The sequence below is a fragment of the Sarcophilus harrisii genome, chromosome 1 (genome assembly GCF_902635505.1).
Source record: "Sarcophilus harrisii chromosome 1, mSarHar1.11, whole genome shotgun sequence".
Taxonomy (NCBI): Eukaryota; Metazoa; Chordata; class Mammalia; order Dasyuromorphia; family Dasyuridae; genus Sarcophilus; species Sarcophilus harrisii.
In genome coordinates, this window is record NC_045426.1 from 274,055,836 (window position 1) to 274,074,068 (window position 18,233).

An 18,233-nucleotide genomic window follows, 5' to 3' on the forward strand; every position below is an offset into this window, starting at 1 on the left:
AGCACATACTCATTTCCTTAAAAATATTGATGCCAGGTGACAGCAGTTGTTTTAAATTCTTCTTCACCATTGAACCTTCTTCCCTTCTGACGACAAAAAAAAAAAAAAAAAAAAAAACCAACAACAACAAAAAATGGTTAAGCAGAAATATTTGAGTCACTGGCAAAAATCTAACAATATGTTATGGCTTTTGTGATAAACTTTATGAGCTGTTCTTCTAGATTAGATCTTCATTGGTTTTTCACTTACTCAAAATTCTTTTAGCAATTTTCCAGTTTGCATTGTGTTTATGCTGTATTTTGGTGTTCAGAGTTCATCATAACCTATGCTGTCATTCCTCTCTCCAAGTCTTCTTACACCTTAGTCACTGCCACTCACTTTTCTGTCTAGTGACAATGGCCTTCTTATTATTTTAAAAACAGTACAATGCCCCCTTTCTCTGGCTGTCCCCCATACCTAGAATGCTCTCCTTCTCTGACTCCCATCAAGCTTCAACTAAAGTCATCCTCTACAGAAATCTTTTTCCAATCCCTCTTGTTGCTTGTTGTCTCCCCCATTAGATTACTCCCAAGGAGTAGGAATTGTATTTTGCTTCTTTTTTGTATTCCCTATGGTTAGCACCATATGTGGCATGTAGTAGGGACTTAGTAAATGTTTAGTGACTGCATTTCTTCTTAAAACTATGTTCATAGCTACTGGAAAATAGTTCTTGGGGGTATGTATTTGTGTTAATTTCTTAGCAGATATTAATTGGCAATGTTTGATGCAAATAGCTTTTAAGTCTATCTTCATTGATTTTTATACATAAGCTCTTGAATTTTGTGTAATAAAAATAATTTCATTTTAACAACTTAGCATTATTCTCCTATCTTGACATTTCTTTAAATAAGTTATGGGCAATAAAGGTAAACTAGTATCACTTTCTGCATATTAATTAGTGAATATGTTGTCTAATATTTTAGGTTTCCTTTCTTGTGTTTAAAAGAATATGTGCAAAATTATGTAATGGAATCTGAATCCTTTAAGAAAATACAAAATATTGGCCATTACATTTTGAAAATTACACATTCCTTATTTGTTATTTTTTTTTTTTTAACAGTTGGAACTCATACACTAGTCCATTTTTATTGCACACCCATCTCTCAGAGCTGCCAGTCAGTACGCATTAAGCACCTACTATGTGCCAGACCATAATGTTAGTGCAGGAGAAATTAAAGAAATAAAGACTGGTGTTATAAAAGGATACAGTTTAATAAGGTCTTTTCAAGGAAGAGGAGGAATATAAGATGTAATATCAAAGCCATTAACAGACATGATAAAACAATGAACAATATAAGATTAACTAGTGATTAAGTAGTAAATTGTTTGGCATTCTCTTCGTAATCATGTATACCATTGCAACAACTTCTTATTTGGACTCTTAGCTTCCAATCTCTTTGTCCAGTCCACCCTTCACACAGCTGCCAAAAGAAGTTTCTAAAGGACTAGCTTGACCATGTTACTCCTTCACTCAAGCACTGGTTCCTTTTGCTTTTAGAATAAAATAAAAACTACTTCAATTTGGCATTTTAAACCCTTTATGTAATATATTTACTGTCTATCTCTTTCTGTCTTTGCCTTCCTTTTCTCTCTCTCTCTCCTTAGCGATTTCAAGATTTTCTCACCCTACTTTAGAATCAGACAAAGATATCTAGATTTTAGAAGGGATTATTCCTTAGCTGTTCCCAATAACTTCCAGAAGTTATTTTACCTCTACCTCATTGAGCAAATTTAAAAAAAATATTATTATTATAGCTTTTTATTGACATAACATATGCATGGGTAATTTTTCAAGATTGACCAACTTTTCCCTTCCTTCCCTCCACCACCCTCCCCTAGATGGCAGACAGTCTCATACATGTTAAACATGTTAAAGTATATCTTAAATACAGTATATGTGTACATATTTATAGAGTTCTCTTGTTGCACAAGAAAAATCAGATTTAGAAAGGTAAAAATAACATGGGAAGAAAAACAAAAATGAAAGCAGTCCACACTCATTCCCCAGTGTTCTTTCACTGGTTGTAGTTGGTTCTGTTCATCACTGATCAGTTGGAACTGAATTGGATCCTCTCATTGCCTAAGAGAGCCACCTCCATCAGAATTCATCCTCATAGTATTGTTGTTGGAGTGTATAATGATCTCCTGATTCTGCTCATTTCACTTAGCATCAGTTCATGTAAGTCTCTCCAAACCTCTCTGTATTCATCCTGCTGGTCATTTCTTACAGAACAATAATATTCCATAACATTCATATACCACAATTTACCCAACCATTCTCCAATTGATGGGCCATTCAGTTTCCCATTTCTAGCCACTACGAAAAGGGCTGGCACAAACATTTTTGCACATACAGATCTTTTTCTCTTCTTTAATATGTCTTGGGATATAAGCCCAGTAGTAACACTGCTGGATCAAAGGGTATGCACAGTTTGATAACTTTTTGAGCATAATTCCAAATTACTCTCCAGAATGGCTGGATGTGTTCACAATTCCACCAACAATGCATCAGTGTCCCAGTTTTCCCGCATCTCCTCCAACATTGTCTTTATCTTTTCCTGTCATCTTGGCCAATTTGACAGGTGTGTAGTGGTATCTCAGAATTGTCTTAATTTTCATTTCTCTGATCAATAATGATTTGGAACACCTTTTCATATGGGTAGAAATAGTTTCAATTTCATCATCTGAAAATTGTCTGTTCCTATTCTTTGACTGTCAATTGGAGAATGGTTTGATTTCTTATAAAGTCAATTCATTGAGCAAATTTTTAAAATGCACCAAAAAACCCCTGACCCCTTAATGCCTATTTAGTTTGTCTAAACGTATTCACACATTATCCATGTCCAAAAATTGATGTTTACACGTTTTACTTTTGCCTCTCCATTAGGTACTGAATGGAGTGTTTTAGCTTCATTGTTTAAACTTGTGTTGATTAGAGTTTCTAGTCTTTCGGAGTTGTTTTATTCTTTAATAGTGTCATTATGTAAAGTACTCTAGTTATTTTGCTTTATGTCAATTCCTAATGATTCCAGTTTCCTCTGAAATTTTCTATCATAATTTCTTTGGACATGAAGATAATTAATTCATTATTGCCCTATAGTACAATTTCTTTAGCCATTACCCAATAGGACATCTTTGTTTCCAAGTTTTAGTTACCCTGAAAAGACCTGTTTATAAATATTGTATGGTAGGTGTATATCCTTTAACTTTTTCCTTGATTTCTTTGGGGTATAGCCTTAACAATAGCTTTATAATTGGGTTGAATTAAGAAGGGCATAATTTCCAGGAATAGAAAAAAAAAATAGTGGTTCTCTTATACTCTTATCTCTTATTTCAGACTTTATTTTAATTATTGTTTTCAATTATGTGCTATACTTTTTAAGAAGGATTACTAATAAGCCGGAGAGCTTCCAGAGTAGGCATTCAGGATGGTGAAAGGGCTTGAATTTGTGTTATGTGAGAATTTGTTAAAGGAATTGGATGTATTTACTAGTGCTGTTGTGTGATTAGACTTGTTCTTTTTGATCTTAGAGTGCTGAACCAGGACTCGGCACTAGAAGAAGTGAATTTAGGCTTGCTTCTAATGAAGAACTTTCAAACAATTAGAGCTCTTTCAAAATGGAATGGTTTACATTTTTTAAAGTGCTCAATTCCCTCTTCTTGAAACTCTTTAAGCAGAATCTGTATGACAACTTAGGGAATGTTATAGTGGAAATTCCTTTTTTGTGTAGTTTGATCTAGATGGTCACTGAGATTCCTTCCAATTCTCAGAATTTGTATTTGTGTAGCTACTACATATATATATATATATATATATCCATTTTATATTCACTGCCTAACTGTAAAATTCCACTTTTTGTTTATATCCCCAGAGCCTTACTTGCTAAGTATTTGTTTGATTGACTTTGAGAAGAGTTCTTGATTGTGCAGCCAGTGGTGTGGGCTATTTATATTTAATTTTTGCCATTTTTCAACTTAATAAATCGTCTTACAAATGTTTTATTTCTAGGAAGCATGGATAGATGTGGAGAGCTATTATTATGGGGGTATGAAGAAAGGAATAAAGAAAAGCTTTTATCAAGTTAGACAGTAGTATTTAGTAATTCTAATAATAGCTGACATTTATGTAAGATGTTTATATGGCACATTCTAATAATGATGATAATAATAGCTGACATTTATGTAGTATACTTAAGATTTACCAAAGTGTTTTATACTTAATCTCCTTCCCTGTTTCCCCTTGAGGTATAATATTTGTCTTATAAATAGGGAAAGTAAGGATGAGAAGACTTACATTATTTGCCTGTGAGGGTCATGTAGTTTGTAACTGATAAAAGTGGGATTAGAACTCAGATCTTTCTGACTATTTAAGTCTGGCATTCTATTATAGCCTGTATAGTTCTTTGAACAAGCATTTTGAAGTTCCTCCTATTTGCCAAGCATTGGGGATACAAAGGTTCTCTATCCACTATACCATGCTGCCTTTCTTTTAATATCTTTAGTATTCCAGGAGTGGTCTAAACTTAGATTTGTGATCTCTCAGCATGGTGAAGTTTGAATTTTATTATACAGAATTGAATTTGGATTATTTTCCATTGACTATAAAGAGTTAAATTTCACCAGAAGCCTTTTTTATATTTTTATATATTCTGAATCTCCTTTTTTTTTCCCATTTAGTAATATTTTATTTTTCTAATTACATGTAAAGATAATCTTTAGCATTCATTTTTGGAATTCCAAAGTTTTTCTCTTTTCCCCTCCCCAGGAAAGCAAGAAATATGATTTACGTATGTACAGTTATTTTAAACATTTCCATATTTGTTATGGAAACTTCCTTTTAAACAGACCACTTAAGTCCTTAATTTGTAAATTAATAACTATTCAATAAGAATCACACAGGAGTGTGAAGGAATTTTTATTCCCCATTTGATGTATATTTAGAAATGCGTTCCCATGGGATGAAAGTGGGGGCGGGAGGAAGATCTCTCATAAAGGCTAAACTGAAAACTTCTATGGAGTTACTAATTAGTTTCACATCCCATTGGGAGCTTTTAAGTATTTTGGGAATGGTGCAGAGCTCTTCTGGGGATCTCTAGTTCTTTTTCTTCACTCTAAAGCATAGGAATTTCTTCTGAGAAAATCTCCTGTCTTTCTACCCATAACTTCTAGAAATCAGCTCAATCCATTTCAACAGGCATTTATCAAGTAAGAACTTGTTCCAAATAAAGCACTGTGCTAGATACTGAGAGATATGTTAATAGAAATGAAAAATAGTCCTTCATAGAATTTAAATTTTACTTGTTCCCTTTATCTTTTAGGACCCTTTAAGTTATAATAACTTAATAGCTAACGTATATAATAGAACTGTTATTAGATATTGCCTAAAAACATCATTGGGTTTAAGGTTTTAGGTTACTAAAGATGAATCCCAGCTTTATCTAGTCGCATTTGTATATTAAGTTTATCTAAGTGAGGTATAACTGTATTGCCATTTAATATGTGTATAGTTGACATTTATGTTTTAATTTTTATATAATGAGGTTTTTGGTGTTTTCTGTTGTTTCTGCTTCACCATATGTTAGTCTGCACAGGTTTAATATAAGCCAAAATCAATTAACCCCAAAGCCTTATTTGCTGCATATATGCATTAATTTTTTGAGCAACAAATGTTTTAACCCACTATCTTCACTAATATTGTAACTACTGTCTTACAGATTGACTTGATGCAAAACATCACAAAGGCTCCATATTTTACAGTATGCGATTTTTGAGGTATGAGATTTAGAAACTTACCTCTCACTGTGGCATGTACATCAAGCTTTAATTTCAGTTTGGTTTTTTTTAGGGGGACACTCTACCTTTCCAATTCCCCTCCATACTGTTTTTAAAGTAATTAAAGGGCCTAGAGTATTTCTGTATCTCTTCGAGGCTCCATGGCCTCTACCAGCTGACTTCTTTTCCCAATGAAATAAAGGCTGCTCCTTTTACCAGATTTTAGCTTATTCTGTCCTTTAGACTCTCATAACACTTTGGGACTATCACTTTGTGTCTGCAGCTATTCTATTTTAACCCTGGTAATCATCTTAATGTCACCTAATTTCTTTTGAATTTCCCTTTGATTGGGCAAGCTTTTCTTGTTAGCATAGTATGTCCAATTACTTTTCTTTAAAGAAGGGGGCAGTTAAGCTATTAGCAAGAAACTCTTAAGAGTTTTTGTATGAATGATTACTCCATAATCAGATCACCAATTTGTTTTCTTGGGTAGACTAGAATATGACTAAAAGTCCTAATCTTTAGTCCCGTGAACAGTTTTTTTTTTTTTTTTTTGGTTTTTTTTTTTAAGTTGTGTATCGGAAGGCCCTCATTCTGAAATTATCAATATTCATTGCCTGTAGAATTCTTAAGTTTGTATTTTTTAAAAACTAGAGGAGCTTTTAGTAAAGTATCTCTTTTCTTACAATCCTAAAAACTAACAATCCAAAACTCCTTTCAGACATAAGATTAAAGTGAGCAAAAACCAAAAATGGATGACAAAATTAGTTACATGAATATTGATTAATTTATGTGTGTGCATATAAAAATGGATGTATAATTTCACTGAGTTGGAGTTGATTTTAGTAGAAGGTGATTTTGAGATTTCCCTTTGAACATAACTTCTGTAGTACATGAGAAATATTTAAATATATCAATTAAATGTAGTTATAAAGTTATAGACTTAGCAGGGATTTTAAATATAATTTGTTTCAACTTATTGAGTTCATAGATGAGTAAACTGAAGAAGCCTAGAGATGGCTGATTTGCCCAAGCTCATATTTGTGGTTATTAGTCATGCTAAGTCTGAACTAGAATGAAATCTCATTAGTACTAGCTTAGTACTCTTTCCACTATAGCTTCTTGTAAATAAAAATATATACTTATAAAAGTAAATAAGCATCAGGAAATGAAGGCATTTTCAAATTCTGTCCTTGAGGGCACCTAAATATTCAACAAACATAAAATTAGCTGTTAAATTCATTAAGAAAGGAATGATAGGTGGAACATGGTTTATTAATGTGGGTACAATTTCAAATAAAATGTGTTATTTTAAATCATACTCTTAAGTTTTTATGGTAAGTTTTTCAATGTCTTCATGTTCCATTTAGTGACTTAAGAGAAGTATTATAATGACGTAACAAAAGTATTTAAATTAGCATTGGTTTATGACATATTTGGCAAGTAACCTCACAATGTCAATTGTTAGAAGTCAAGTAAAGGCAGTATCTTAACTCTTATTTTTCTGTGACAATTTGGAGGTATTATGATATATATTTGAAGCTTACTGACTTATATTCTAATATCTGAAAGAGGGGAAAAAAGTTTGTCAAAGTTTAGATTTAGAGTATAATCTTGCTTATATCTTAGTTAGAATAGGGTTTATCAATTTTAGATTATTGGGCTTTTGATTTATGTGAGGGCTTTTAGTCCTAATTAGACTCAGCCAATTTTTTATCATCAAGGTTTGACTGAACCTGTTGGCAGACATCCTATTTAATATGTTTAACATTTCATGTAATTAATCACAGGGGTAAGATAATACTATTGCCTTTTAGTATCAAAATGGAATAAGGTGACAGACTTTGTCCAGATTTTGGTTTTAGTATTTTCCCACTCTTCCTGAAGGGAAATTAAAATGAATAATAATGCAAAAATACCTATAAGTTTCCTCCACCTCCACCCCTTCCCAAGGCTGAAGAATAGTTAGAAATAGAATTTTCATTTCTCCCAATAACAAACTTAGTCAAAATGATTTGGAAAAGGTATTTTAGCAGTAGCAAGTATAACAAAATTCAGATTTTTCCTATTTATACCTTTAGAAAGGAACTTTTGAAGTTCTTGGTATTCGTTATATTTGTTAGGCATATATATATGTATACATATATTGTGTTTTATTCTTAAACTTGCCTTTTTTTTTTAACATTAATTTACTATTATGTTTAAGCTGTTTTAAAATTACAGTTCTTTACCAGGGTCTGAATGTCAGGTTCACTTCTAAAAAGTTTTTTTTTTTTTAATAAGGTTAAGAATGTTTAAAAAATTGACTCGACTCAAAGGTAGCAATTACAAATTAAAAAAATTTTTCCTCACTAAAACTTTTTTTTCCCCTTGATTTTTTTTTTTTAATATTCAATTGACACTTTTTGTGATTGCAGACTTCTACGATGAATCCTCGATAAATCCTTACACTATATAAATATAGAATTTTACACAGTTGTTTTGTAAAACTTTCCCAAATGCTAGTGTTCTGTGCATTTTCCCTTATTTTATAGCATATGACCTTCCAGTATAACTGTTATGAAATTTAATGGATGTGACATGAATTCATTAATTTGGAAATACCTTTCCCTGAAGGTATTATACTTTTTTAAGAATTAAAGTGATGATAATACCTTCCTCTTCTGGCTTCTTAATTGCCAGTATTTCTAAGTTTGACTTAAAAGATTCAGAATATTTCTTTTAATTCTTCCCAGTATTTTCTAACTGGGAAAAATAATAAATCATTCCATATATTAAAAAGACAAGTGAAAAGTCATTCAAATTTCCAGCAGCTTTTTAAAATAACAATATTTCTAGCTCCATGAGTGACATTTTGATTAAGAGCTAACTTTGAGTGCCTGCTACTATTAATCAGATATTTGACACTTGGAAAATTCAAATCTTAACCTTAAACCTTTTTAATTATTAAGTTTGACTGGATATTTACATTACTAGATGAAACCTTTTTAATTGTGTACATATGTGTATGTGTGTGTTTTCTTAACAGAACTGATAGTGCATCAGCCGACCCAGATAATTTAAAATACTCTTCATCCAGAGATCGAGGCAGTTCTGCCTCATATGGACTGCAACCTTCAAATTCAGCTGTGGTGTCTCGTCAAAGGCACGATGATATCAGAGTCCATACTGACATACAAAATGACGAAAAAGGTATGTATATTTCTTTTTAATTATGGTTAAGAGTATTGTGAGTTCACATTGAGTTACTTGATAAAGTAAACTCAGATTAACTATTTATAGGTGGCTACAGTGTCAATGGAGGATCTGGGGAAAATACTTATGGTCGGAAGTCGTTGGGGCAAGAGCTGAGAGTTAACAATGTGACCAACCCTGATTTCACCAGTATTCAGCATGGAAATCGTGCTTTAGCCACAAAAGACATGAGGAAATCACAGGGTAAGAATTCTGAACACTTGGAAAATAAATATGGTGTGCAGAACTATTTTTCTTTTTAGTTCCTAATTTATCATGTAGCCAAAGAGTAAAAATATGAAGATTGATATTTTTACTTTATATGTTAGTGTGTAGCTACCAGAGAAAATTGTTTCTGCCTTAGAATGAATAGTTCTTAACAAATGTAACATTATTTGAAAGGAAGTGCTTCTAAAATAATTAACCTTAAGTTTAGAAAGTGTATCTTTTTAAATCAGTTTTTGAGTATTATAAAAAACCTTACATTGTTTTAAAAAAAAATTTCATGAAAGAATACAGACACAATTCCCATTCTTAAGTATTTTTTTATGTACTCATGATATAGGGCTGAACAAATGTATAAAAAAAATTAAGACATATAAACAGTGTGATGAAATAGTACATAATTAGTTGCTAAATGAGTGATGTGGACCAGAGGTATCAAACATAGACAACAAACCAAAGCTGAACTACACTGAGATGTAACAGAAAAATATTTGACATAGATAAATGTTAACATGTTTCTTTCTAAGTCAATATGAAATTTCAGGGATCTGTAGATGAGATGTATTGGACATTTTCTGTTGTATTTGATGGGTGTGGACTAGTACTTTTGACTCTTGACCTCTGGGAAGAGAAAGAAGTCTAGGGTTGTTGAAAAAGAATGTAAAGCCACAGGATCAAAACATTGTTAGTTTTATCATTATTTAATTTAACTGAATGGAATATTTGTGTAGCATTTCTTTAAAATTAATTTTCATTTAAAAAGTACCTGACCATTCTGAGTTATATAGGATTATAGGATATAATTATAAAGTACTAAATGATTTTCTCATTTTTTTTGGAGGTGAATTTTCTGCACTTATTTCAGTAAAATTCAAATTCTAAAAATTAATAGGATATGGAATTAAATTTTAAGACTGAAGCTTCATTGATTTAATGAAACGCTAATCTGTAAAATTTGCAAATTTCCTTAACTGACTTGGTATGATAAGGTGTTTCCTATTGACTGAACAAATTGTATTGCATGTCTTTTACTATCATGTAGATGATGTTTTGGCTAATAAAATGCAAATTTCATTTTAAATAAGTTTTGCTTACATGACTTTTGTCAGGTATTTTCTCATTCTGTACCTATAAATGTGTGATTAAAAGGGAGTCCTTACACAAAGAAATCAAGAACCATTTGTGAAATTAGTGAATTCTTATGTCAGAAAAGGAACAAATAACTGTAGGCTGGAGTAGTCTAAGAATTCATGCATGAAGCTGAGACTTGAGGGAAAGTAGAATTTGGACAGATGAAAAGAAATATAAGCCACTTAAGATAGTATGAGGAAAGCCTTAGTGTTGGGACTATTCATCAAAATCATCAGTAATATTATTATTATTAATTTATGTAGGACTTTTAAAAATTAGTAGTGTTTTTTTGTTAGATTTTGTTGATAATGATAGCAATAATTACTGTTTTATAGATGAAGAACCTAAGGTTCAGAGGTGTTATTTGTCTTATGGTTTCACAGTATCAGAGGTAGTTTGAACACAGTTCTTGCTGACATAACTATTTAGCATTGTATCCACTATTCCACATTGGTTATAAAATGAAAGATATGTGCTGGGAATTGCAGAGAGTTTAAAGGAATAGTGGACTCCCCCTTACTCAGTATTATTTTCTGTCCAGATAAGGTTCATTCTATGCTTGTGAAGTAAATTTTATTGCCTGCCCTATTTGTTGAATGCATGAAGTAAATTTACAATGCACTGTTTTAGTCTTAAAAAGACAAATTGGGGCTTTAGAAACACTTCTCAATCTTCATAGTCACCACTATCCAGATCTCTCTCACCCTCCCTCCCCCTTTTAGTAAACTCTTCTGGAATATGCTAACTTTGTGTTCATATAAATAATTTCCGCCTCCTTCCCCCCCCTCAGATTTGTTGGAATGGCATGTTGTTTCAGTACTCTTTTTTTTTTAAAATCACAGCACAGTATTTGCCATGAGGAGTTCTGGAGAGAATTGAGACTTGTGGTGTTCTCTTCCTCCCTCCCTCCCCCCCTCCAACTTGAATACTAGTTTAGTTCCATATATTTTATAACTTAATTGAAATTTATTACATTTGCACCTTTTTAAAGAATCCTTGGTCTATGTAATATAATTAAGTTGATTTTATTTTCTCTGATTTAAAGTCAAAAAAAATTTTTTTTCTGGATAGGGTTGGTGGTTTGCATGAAATCAGAGAATTTCAGATCCAAAGAGAATTTTAAGATCACTTTTTTAAAAAAGAAAAGTTCTTAGGGATTTAGCTGCATCATAAATTTAAGCCATCTCTATCAGTCTTGCTGTTTAGGCAATTCATTTAGAAATGCAATCTGTGTTCTTGATATTACTAAATGGCATATTTGTTTTACTAGAGATAAAATTGACTTGGAGGAACTTTTGTTGGAGGAACTGAAGTGGGTCTCAAGAATAAAATATCAGTGTATATGGTTTTAAATAGTTATTCATTGTTATTATCAGCAGGTGCATACTTACCCTCTTAAAAATATGATGGAACCCGATTTGAGGTTTTCATCATTTTTCTTTCAACTGTTATAATTCATTTTTAATGGTGTTAAAAACAGGTAGAAAAGAAGTATTCAGCAGTTATTCAACTAAGAATTAACAATTATTGGTGAAAATAGTGTTCCTAGTAGTAAATAATTAGACTGGCATGAGAAATTAAAAAACATATAAAGAAACATTTCCCTTAGCTATTGGGATATTAAGCTTTGTTTATTGTCCCTGATACTTGTTGGGTTCCTGTTCCCCATGTACAACACATCTGTTTGCTGAGTGGGTTGTATTTAGAAAAAAATTTAACAAATTGTTTCTCTGAAAAGGTTTTCTAAAAGAAATTGTGCGTTCACAACTTTTTTTTTTTTTTTTTTTAACTTTGAAATAAATATTCTTATGGGGAATATAATTTTGTGTCTTTAGAGCGATCGTTGTCTTACTCTGATGAGTCTCGACTGTCAAATCTTCTTCGGAGGATTACCCGGGAAGATGACAGAGACCGAAGACTGGCTACTGTAAAGCAATTGAAAGAATTCATTCAGCAACCAGAAAATAAACTGGTCAGTCTGTTCTTTTTAAACAAGAAATGAAAATAAGATTTATTTGTATAATTAAATCTTTTTTTAGTGGAGGTGGGGGAGAAAGGGCAGAAGGAGGAAATTTTCTCTTGGGAAAAATATCAGAGTATTAATCTCTGGTTCATTTAGTTTGTTGTTGCAGTACTTTCACTGTGCAATGTGAGTTTTGGGACAGGAACATATGTTTATATGTGTAATGACAGTGATAGGGTGAGTGACAATCTATGTAGAGATGAACTAAATTGTATGTATTTTCTTTGAAAATAATCAAGTTTCTTAAACAAATTATTGAACTCTCAAGTAATAAAAATGGGAAAAATAATAGAAATGTGACGTTTTTTTTCTTAACTTTTTCAGGTACTAGTTAAGCAGCTAGATAATATCTTGGCAGCTATACATGATGTGCTTAATGAGAGGTAAGGTGGAATAAAGTTACTTTAAACAATGTTATTTCTAATACTTTTACATATATATAAATAAATGTTAGCTAAAGTAGATTGCTTAGAACAAATACCAATGTGATATTTTCAGTGTACCCAGAATACTAGGTTTTGCTAGATTCTTCTAATTTAAGTTCTCTTGAGCTAGATGTTTACCCTGTTTCTCCAAAAATGGTGAGGGAGCTCATCATTATGGTGCTTCCCTATTTACCCATTGGTGTAGAGGTTTAACAAATTTTGGGATAAAAATTGTCGAGTAGTCATGGTGAACCATTAACTTTACCTCTGCCCTTTAATTTGTCTTGCTTTATAGAGTAACTCTTAATGGATTTTTACTTTATATCCTAGCTCATGAGATCATAATACCATTAGAATGTTAGAACTCCAGGGGACCTTTAGAGGTAATCTAATCCAGCTACCTCCTTTAACAGATGAAGAAACTGAGACCCAGAATGGTGAAATGACCCATCAAGTTAGTGGTAGAGGTGGGACTAAAATTTTGGTCTCCTGACTTGTAGTGCAATGCTTTTTATACTCTTGTTATTTCATTAATAGCAGGATCCTTAAATCAATGCTCATACCTTCAATTAAATTTTACTATTTAGTCACTCTATTTCACTTACTGTTTAGATTTTACATAATTTTGTTTTCTAGGGGTGTTCATATATATATACATATATATATGTGTATATATATATGTATGTATGTATGTTTATAATAATACAATGTAAATATGTATGTAGTTGAGTTTTTCTGATTTAGATGGCTTTGGTAGCTCATTTCTATTTAAAGATGGAATTTGAAGCTAGAAGTCAGTCTAAGGCTAGCATTAAACAACTTTTCTCCTTGTTTCACAAAAACAGAGGATAGTAAACTATTCAATGCTTTTCCTGTTGTAAAGGGAATATAGTATGGCTGCCTTTAAAATTGGTTAGATTTCAACTCTTTGATTACTTTTAAGTTTTTCTTACTTAAAAGATCATTCAGTTAATACCTTTTAAAACTGAAGCTAACTTTTTCTTTTAATATCATTACAGTAGCAAATTGCTTCAAGAATTGAGACAGGAGGGAGCTTACTCTCTTGGCCTTCTTTGTGCTTCCCTAAGCTATGAGGCTGAGAAAATCTTCAAATGGATTTTTAGCAAATTTAGCTCATCTGCAAAAGATGAAGTTAAACTTCTTTACTTATGTGCCACCTACAAAGCACTAGAGACTGTAGGAGAAAAGAAGGCTTTTTCATCTGTAATGCAGGTAAGACTGAAAACCAAATTTTAAGAAATAAATACTTATTAAATGAATAATACTTGAATGGAAAATTTTCCACAATACCTAACACATACTTGGGAGGAAAGATAAAGAAAAAAAATTATAATTTGTTTACTAAATGAGTCTCTTAAAGATATCAGTCATCATATTTGGTACTGAAGCCACTATTTGCATGGAATCGGTACTTTAGTCTTTTAATTTTTGTTTTTGAATTTGACTCCTGTAGTATTGCTTAGGACTGTTCTGGTCTTGTTTCCTTTTCTATTTGAATTGTGGTCAGTCATTTCAATAATGTACTCTTGTCCACACTTGAACTGTTTGATGTTTCCTTGATTTACACTTTTCATGTTTTGCTAGCTCTTAACCAAAGCTTCAAGTAATTCCTACTTTTCATCATGTACTCTTAGTCCTGAGCATCCAAATAAACACTTCAACTAAGCTGCCATTACTATATGCCAATTCTCATATTGATTTCTTATGTTTGTATCATATTCTTTATAGTGACTAAAAGCTACTTATTTCCTAAAGCCCCCAACTTCTTGAGAAGATTTTGAGGCTATCTGACCCGAAAGAGAAAAGTGACCTAATAATTAGAACTATTCATATTGAAATATGGTACTGTGGGAAATAGTAGGTTCTTTCTTATTTTATGTTTTCAAGAAAAGATTAAAAAACTAATTGTTAGATAGTAAAGGGTATTCTTGTTCAGATAAAGATTGGACTATGTGACCTCTGAGATTCCTTCTAACTCTTAAAAGAATTTCATTCTATAACTTTATCTGCTTTTTTTTTTTAGTTCTAAATCAATGATCTTACTTAGGTTTTCTCTCTCTCCTCTTTAGTGTAGAGAAAGATTAATTTTCTCTTTGTCAAAGATAGCCTTTCTCTGCCTATACTTGCTATTTCTTGCCTTCTTAATGACTCGAGGACCTTTCTTTTCTAAGTATCACATTTTTCAGGAACTTGTTTATATTCCATATTTTATATATCTTAAATCTTTTTTTTTTTTTCTGTCTCCTTTCCATCATAAATAGGTCTTGCCTTTTGATAAAGATGTCTCTGCTGTTCTTTCAAACTGTTATCTTATAACTTTCATTGCCAAACTTTTAGAATGTCTCTACTTCTTCAATTCCTTCCCATACATAGCTCAACCCCTTTCCCTAATGTCTATATACAATATTGTACTATGATAGTATTCTTCAAGATATAACTGTGATATCATAAGATCTCAAGAGCTGGAATGGATCTCGGGCCATTTGGTTCAATCAACACATGAAAAGAAATCCCCTCTACATAACATCTCTGACAGATAGTTAGCTAGTATATTGAAGATCTTTCCACTACTGCTCTCATAATGGATTACTTGATAATTCTCAGAATCAAGGTATCCAAAACTTGTGATGATCTAGTTTAATTTGTATCTGAAGACAGATTTTTTTGGTTAATGCTCTCCAAAAAGTGGTGAACCCCTTGTTTGAAGATCCAATTCCCAAGGCATTCATTCCTTTTTAGGAAAATCCTAAGTATTAGGAAGTATATTTTTAAATTTAATGGCAATTAGGTGATACAATGAATAGAGTACCAGATCTACTCAGGAAGATGCATCTGTCACAACTCAAAACTGGTCTTACGTATTAGCTAAGAAAGAGCGAGACTCCTTGAATGAGTCATTTAACCCTCTCTGCCTCAATTTCCTCATTTGTAAAAAAGGAGCTGGAGAAGGAAATGTTAAACCACTTCAATATCTTTGCAAAGAAATCTCCAAATCAGGCCACAAAAAGTTGGACACTACTGAAATGACTGAATTAACAACAAAATTGAACCAAACTATATTCTTTCTGCAACTTCTTTCTGTACACATTTTCATTCTGTAGTTCATATTTTTCTTCCTCCCTCTCTACCTTTCCTATCCCCTAGATAGAAATTAATCCAATATACATCAAACATGTCCAATTCCTTCAAACATATTTCCATATTTATCATGTTGCACAAGAAAAACTAGACCAAAAAAGGGGGAAATAATGAGAGAAAAAGCAAGCAAGCAAAAAACAACAAAGATAAAAATACTATGTTGTAATCCATATTCAGTCCCTATTGTCCTCTCTCTGGATGAAGTTGGCTCACTCCATCACAAGTTTCTTGCAACTGGCCTGAATCACCTTATTGTTGAAAAGAGCTAAGTCCATCAGAGTTAGTCATCACATCTTATTGTTTTGTACAATATTCTTTTGCTTCTAACTCTTCACTTAGTATCAGTTTATTAAGTCTCTCCAGACTTTTCTGAAATCATTCTGCTGATCATTCAGCCTTTCCCCAGCTGATGGGCATCCACTCAATTTTCAGTTTCTTGACACTATAAAAAAGAGCTGCTACAAACATTTTTGCCCATATGTGTCTTTTCCCCTTTTTTATGATCTCTTTGGAATACACTGCTGGATCAAAGGATTATGCACAGTTTGAGAGCGTTGGGCATAGTTCCAAATTGTTCTCCAGAGGGGTTGAATCAATTCACAACTCCATGAACAATCATACACTTTTATATAATTTATATTCTATACATTACATATTACTTAAATTCAGGATAAAATTAATGATGCTTATTCAAATCACCAACATAAAAAAATTACCCTCAAAATAGTTATAGATCACATAACCATTAATAAAGTACAAGTATTAAACAAGAAATTTTCACTATTTAATTTGATACAAGATTCTTTGAGGGAGTGCAAGTACCACAGATGGAAATTTCTATTTAAAGTCAAAAAGTTAATTATTGCAGTCATCCACTGATAATCTTTTATCTAGGCCATTTAGAATTGAATAGAAAATTGTTTCTAGTCCTAAAATTTTCTTAACTTGATTTAGTTTTGTCTAGATGATAAATACCACTTTGGGAATATTTGAGAATAAACATTTTTTACTGTCAGTTTTTTAATTTGTGGGACAAAAAAGCATTTCCATAACTACATATAGTTAGGGGGGAAATTGCGTGAGTTTGTGTGTGTATCATAACAATAAAAAAAGATAATTGTATATGAAATTAGATAACTATACAACTTGATGTTCCTTTTAAATGTATAACACTTATGTCAATTTATTTTTCTCTTCTTTTCCCCCCTAAAGAGATGACTACCATTATAGATGGATGAATGAATGGATGGGTGGGTGGGTGGGTAGGTAGGTAGGTAGATAGTGAGATAGATTATTCTATACATCTATTTTAGTTCTTTACATATAGATAACATCTATCTTCATTGCCCTTTATTTATAATAAAGACTACTTATTTGTTCAGTCATTTTAATATAGTATTGTGATTGTATACTTTGCTCTTCACTATTTCTTTGTCTTTCCAAGCCCTTTCTAAGATCTTTGAGCTCATCATTTCTGATAGCACAGAAATTCCATCACAGCCATATACCACAACTTCCACCATTCCCTAATTTATGGGTATCCCTGCAATTTCCAATTCTTTTGCTACCACAAAGAGAGCTTTTGTAAATATCCCATTCACATTCAGATTATTGTTTGCGAATTTCCTGTCATCTTATTTTATTCATTATTTTCTTTTTCACATACTCTTTACCATATCCCTGTTACCTTGTCTTCTCTCCCCACCCTCCCACTTAAGACATCTCTCCAAAAATTCTTTCTCTGTCCTCTCCCAGCCTCTCAATTCTCAATCTACAGGTCCCTCTAAAAATCCCTTCCCTATCCTGTCATCCAGTTTTTTTCACTTCTTTTCATGTTCAGAAGACTTCTACACTTTTCCAAATGTACACATTGTTTCCTCTTCCATCTAGATGAGAATAGGAGTTCAGCATTACCAGCTCTTCACCTACTTTCTCTGCATTATATCTTCATCTCATGACCCATTTTTATAATATAATTGTTCCTTTTTATTTACCTCTTTCCTATCCAGTTTTGTTTTTCAGAATCACTCCATCATACACAACCTATCTCCAGCCTTTCTTTTAAAATAATTTAGTAATGATGACATTGTGTGTGTGTGTGTGTGTACAGCTAGATTCCTAGCCTACTCTAATTCCTAGCCTTCCTGATTCAAGCTTTTATTACCTTGTACCTAGACATTACAGTATTCTTATCTGTTGTCTTACTGCCATTCTGTGAAGGGTCT

General features: G+C 32.1%; 1 protein-coding gene across 4 annotated transcripts in view; it reads left to right on the plus strand.

Moving 5' to 3' along the window:
• Positions 1 to 18,233, plus strand: part of SMG1 (SMG1 nonsense mediated mRNA decay associated PI3K related kinase) — a 111,950-nt gene that overhangs the window by 15,239 nt on the left and 78,478 nt on the right. For 2 of the 4 annotated variants that reach the window (XM_031942766.1, XM_031942770.1), the window contains exons 2-7: positions 5,754 to 5,811; positions 8,840 to 9,003; positions 9,094 to 9,249; positions 12,237 to 12,373; positions 12,749 to 12,807; positions 13,869 to 14,082. In XM_031942766.1, the coding sequence (XP_031798626.1) occupies positions 5,798 to 5,811; positions 8,840 to 9,003; positions 9,094 to 9,249; positions 12,237 to 12,373; positions 12,749 to 12,807; positions 13,869 to 14,082 (744 nt within the window). In that variant the 5' untranslated portion in view covers positions 5,754 to 5,797. The remainder of the gene's footprint in view (positions 1 to 5,753; positions 5,812 to 8,839; positions 9,004 to 9,093; positions 9,250 to 12,236; positions 12,374 to 12,748; positions 12,808 to 13,868; positions 14,083 to 18,233) is intronic. The other 2 variants (XM_031942755.1, XM_031942760.1) reach the window with 1 other exon arrangement.